Here is a 5052-nt window from a genome sequence, read left to right as displayed (position 1 = left end):
CCCACGGATGACGTCTTCCACTGGTCGCTCGTGCTCCACCCCTTTAACAACGAAAGAATACATTGTTTCTTGCACAAAATTGTCTCGGGGCCTTTCGCTCGCGGCACGGCTCATAAGCTTGGCCTCGTGGTCCAGCCGAAGTATCACCGTGGGCTCCCCCAGCTGGTGGTCAAGCTTCCGCCTGTTCTCACCCCTGAGGAGGCCGTAGTGATGCCTAGGCATCCTGACCATGGCGCACCGTTTATCAGTTTTAACGTGTATTTCCACGTTCGCGAGCCCGGGGTACGCTCGTGCCCAAGTAGAGATGAATTGCTTCTCGGTCATTCCCATCGGTAGCTTAGTGATAAGAATGAAAGGCGCCGGACTGCTTATTCTAGGGGGAGTCGCCGGTGGCCTTGAGGGTTTCGTCGTAGGCTTGGTATGGGTGGTTTTGGGTGGTTGTGGTTTTTGGGTTGCTTTAACCTGCCCTTTTTTAGGATTTTTGGGAAGGTTTTTTGAGGGGAGGGGGCGAAAGGGTGACGTGGGAGAGTGGTTGAAGAGGGGTAAGGGAAGCTCTTCGGGGGGAGGGGATCGTGGGATGGGATATGGCGTGCGCACGACACATTCGGTCGCACCATGCGGGGGAGGGCGAAAGGAAGTAAGTTCCGACTCGGAGTCGGACGGGGTTGGGGAGTGGATAGGGGAGAGCGTTTTCGCGCGCGAGGTGGAGGCCACCGGCGACGTTGGCGTCCGGTGCCGGAGCCTTCCAGCGATGAGCCATCCCTCCGAAGAGGTATGCCCGTCCTGGACGTCTCCTTTCCCTTCCGCCATGGCCCTTGGTGAAGCCTTGGACTTTCTTTTATCCTGGGTAATGTCTTAGCACCGGTTAGTAAGTCCCTCGCTGATCCACGGTTGCGGCGCCGAGTTGGTTGATGGTCCTGGAAAGGGCCTGTAAGAAAAAGCAGGCTCTCATGCGCTGCTACCCCCCTTCCCAAATGTACCTACAGGACTGGCTGCCCGCAGACAGCCGGAAACGCCCTCACCCCCGCGGGTGAGAACCGGGGACTACGTTAGCCCGGCCCCGCTTTTGTTTGCGTGGGAGTGTGCCCCAGGCGACCGTTGAGTGCAACGGCGTGCAATGCCTATAGGGAAAGGGACCCTTACCAGGCCAACGAGTGCGTTGGGGGAGGCAAGGGGGTTTAGTGTACCAGCCGTAGAGTCAGAGGACACGTCCCTCTGTCGTTCCTCTCTCTGTGGACCGGTTTTCCCCGGCTGGGGCGGTCCCTTCGGTCACCGGGTACGAAGGGGGGTTACCACTGGTGGGGCCCTTTCCTCCGTTCCGTGTGAACGGCCTGAAAAATCAATCTATCAAAAGGTCCTAAAAAGGGCCTTTTAACTGTTGCTTACGCGCTCTGGGAAGAGCGGGAAAGCGTGGTGTCTTCTCTCTTGGTCCTCAGCCCGTCCTCGCTGCTAAACCCTAGTCCCCGGATGGGGCGGTTCCTTCGACCACCAGGTGCGTAAGTGAGTTACCACGGGTGGGGCTCTTTCTTACGTTCTGGTGCTCGGTCCCTAAACCTGTAAGAAAATTAGACCCTGAGAAGGGCAATGGCAGTGTCGCTCGCTCTCAGAAGAGCGAATGGAAAATTAGACCCTGAGAAGGGCAATGGCAGTGTCGCTCGCTCTCAGAAGAGCGAATCGAATGAACGCTGTAAAGCGCCGGGTTATATACCCAAGCGCCCGGACGCCGCTGCCTTCTGGTTGGTCCTCGCCTTCAGCCAATCTCCGGTTCCAATATGGCGTCGAGCGAAGATTCTCCCAGAAGCGGAAAACTTTTGAGAATTATTTCTCAAGTTTCCTCCTCTCCGATGCTGGCCTCCGATGATCCGCTGCTGCTCTGCTGCTGCACTGCTGCTGCTGCTCCAGTTCCGGGTCCACCAGACCAGACCCCCTATTGACTGGGCTTTTGCCCTCATTTTTATCGCTGCTTCGGTGAGACAACGTCCACCCCTTCAGCGGTAGTGTTTGTGCAGTTCGCACAGGGGAAACAATGGCGATCGAATGTGTAAATGGCGAACGTGTACCTTTCCAGTGTTAGTGAAGGAGAAGTTGAAAGAAAGACCTCTAGTGGGTTGGCAATTGGCCTTAACTTAAAGGAAGAACTAAAATTAGCTTAATTCTAAGGGCCGAGACATTTTACCCAAAAACTCGTCAACAGGACGGAAAAACATTTACTAGTCTAAAAACTTAAAATTAACTTACGATTCTGGTCTAATTTTTGGTTATACAGGATATATATTTTTTCCTCTTTTGTTCTGTTTTTTTTTTTTTTATTGTTTTCTTTTATCCATTGGATTTATATTTTTTTTTTCTTTTTGACCTTTCCAGTTCCGGGTCCCCGGTGCGGAGCCATTATATAGGAGACGCTGGCTGGCCAGGAGCTCTCTGATTGGCTCTTTCTTGACGGCGAGTGGGAATCACCCTTTTCCAAGTGGAGGTCAGGGTGTAGCCGTCCTCACGGTTGAAATTATATGGATTTTTTATTATTTCCACCGCTTCTCTGGTGAGTCGCGGAAAATATCGCCTTTCTCTTGCCAGCACTCTAGTCTGGTCGAACTTTATAGAGTGTCCCGGTTCCGACCACGCATGTTCGGCGATTGCCGAAAGTCGGAATTGTTTCTTATCAGTGGCTCTTTGGTGCTCCTTGGTCCTGCATCTGATGGACCTCCCTGTTTGACCGATATATGACTTCCCACACGTGCACTTTATCTCATATACACCTTCGTGCATGAGATCGGGGATTTTGTCCTTTGGCTTTGATATTATGTCGCTGATTTTTCTGGCTGTGGAGAACCTAGTGGTTATGTTGTGCTTCCGTAGTAGCTTGCTTATCCTCTCAGCCGTTCCGGCGACATAGGGAATGGTAGCATATGCCGCTGGTTTTTCTTTTCCAGGTTTCTCCTCGTTCTGTTCTTTTGCCCGAATCCCCTCTTTCGTCAACTCCATTTCCTTTATGACGGTCCTTTTTCGGACCATGTGTTCTGGGTATCCATTTTTCCCCAGCGCGGAAACGAGGTATGTCTTTTCTGATGGGAGTGATTCGTCGTCGGAGATGGCGTAGGCGCGATGCACTAGTGTATTTACTAGCGAGCTCTTATGGGCGGGATGGTGGTGTGATCGCGCATCCAAGTACCGGTCGGTGTGGGTTTTCTTTCGGTATACCGCATGGCCAAGGCTGCCATCCGGTTTTTTGGTCACTAACACATCTAAGAAAGGGAGAACACCATTCTGCTCTGTTTCCATGGTAAATTGTATGGCAGGATGTTGCTGATTGAGGTGTTTCAGGAACAGCTCTAATTCTTCTTTCCCGTGTGGCCAGATGACAAAGGTATCATCGACATAGCGGATCCAAAGAGATGGTTTTTTCGGATAGGTTTCTATTGCCTTCTTCTCAAAATTCTCCATGAAAATGTCAGCTACCACAGGAGAGAGTGGTGATCCCATGGCCGCACCTTCCTTCTGCTGAAAGTACTTATCATTCCAAAGGAAGTATGAATTCTTGAGGCAGAATTCTGCGAGGTCCGGTAAATCCTTTGGTAATCCTTCCGAGGTGAGCTCTTTGATTAGTAGCATTGAGTCATCAATGGGAGTATTCGTGAAGAGAGAGACTACGTCAAAGCTCACTAGCAGGTCCCGTTCCTTAATTTTGATTTTCTTGATGGAACGAATGAATTCTGTGGAGTTTTTTACGGACGAGTCGGTTCTCCCGGCGAAGGGTTGGAGAGAGCGCGCAACGTATTGTGCCAGCTTGTAGGTCGGTGCGTCGATATTGCTCACGATGGGTCGTAGGGGGACCCCCTCCTTGTGAATCTTGGGTAGTCCATACAAACGCGGTGGCTTGGCTGCCGATGGAAAGAGTCTCCATTTTTCTTCCGTCGGGATGGATGACCGTTTAATTTTCTCCCTTGTGAGTCGTTCTATCTTGGCTGTTGGGTCACTTTTCAATTGAAAATAGGTGCTGCTATCCAATAGGGCTGCAATTTTGTTGTGGTAGTCATCTTTCTTCATGATTACCGTAGCATTCCCCTTATCTGCAGGCAGGACAAGAAGTTCCTTATTGTCACGTAGTTTTTCCAATGCTTTGCGTTCTGCAGCGGTGATATTGGGTCTGGGTGGTTTCGCCTTGCGGAGAATTTGAGAGACATCCTCCCTTATCTCATTGGCTAGATGTTTAGGTAGCTTCCGCACTGCATCTTCGACTCCTATAATGATGTTTTCTTTAGGTATCTCCTTGGGAGCGATGGCAAAGTTGAGGCCTTTGGTCAGAATGGAGGCTATATCTTCACTCAACGTCTGGTTCGTCAGGTTGATCAGCACGGGGTCCTTTTCAGGGCCAGGAGTGCTCGGATGTTGGACTTGGTGGAGTTTATTGAACTTCTTAGTCTGCGTCTCTTTCGAGCTGGTGAAGTTTTTAGTAGACAAGATGTTTGTGATATTATCTATGGTCTCCCAGTCCTCCTTATTCAGGATGCAGCTTAGTTCCAAGTGCAGGCGGTAGAGTTCTTGTGAGACGCGGTCCAATTGGTATCGCATGTTATGCACTCGCTCCCGAAGAAGTGAGATGCTCGCTCTTCGTAAAATTCTTTGGGCAGCCTTGCTCCGAAGATGGTGTTTAAGCGTGACACAGGATGGTATTGTGTAATAGAGATGAAATAGATTGCGATTAAGGTTAGGCGTATTCGTGCGATTAGTTTTAATTATTTCATGTGGGTATTTCTGAATGATTGATCCTTGCTCTTCTATCACATGGATTGGAGTTTGACTTACAGTCGTTCTCCCAATTATGTGATTGTCGAGGGAGTTTCGATTGTTGGAACCACTCACATCCAAGGTATTTATTTTATGCACTAATCTGCTCTCTGACAGGCGTCATGGCATGAGTCCACCAAGAATCAAATGAAGAAAGAAAAGGACAAATCTTAATGGAGAATGGACCTACCACAACAAGCAGCGAGGATGTAGTTTTAGATTTGGACCATTCGGGTCGAAATAGATTGCGATTAAGGTTAGGCGTAT

At 50.0% G+C, this 5052-nt stretch overlaps 1 protein-coding gene across 1 annotated transcript; it reads right to left on the bottom strand.

The window, feature by feature from the left end:
* Nucleotides 1-1623: 1623 nt before the first annotated feature.
* Nucleotides 1624-4569, bottom strand: LOC139685458 (uncharacterized). Its single transcript, XM_071582474.1, has 2 exons — nt 4051-4569; nt 1624-1791 (listed from the first exon to the last, which is right to left on the bottom strand). Exons 1-2 carry the CDS (start codon nt 4567-4569, stop codon nt 1624-1626), a joined length of 687 nt encoding a protein of 228 aa, XP_071438575.1.
* Nucleotides 4570-5052: the final 483 nt, after the last annotated feature.

The sequence above is a fragment of the Hetaerina americana genome, unplaced genomic scaffold (assembly GCF_022747635.1).
Source record: "Hetaerina americana unplaced genomic scaffold, ioHetAmer1.1.p SCAF_113, whole genome shotgun sequence".
NCBI lineage: Eukaryota > Metazoa > Arthropoda > Insecta > Odonata > Calopterygidae > Hetaerina > Hetaerina americana.
Note: the sequence above shows the minus strand (reverse complement) of the source record. Positions and strands in the feature narration are given on the sequence as shown.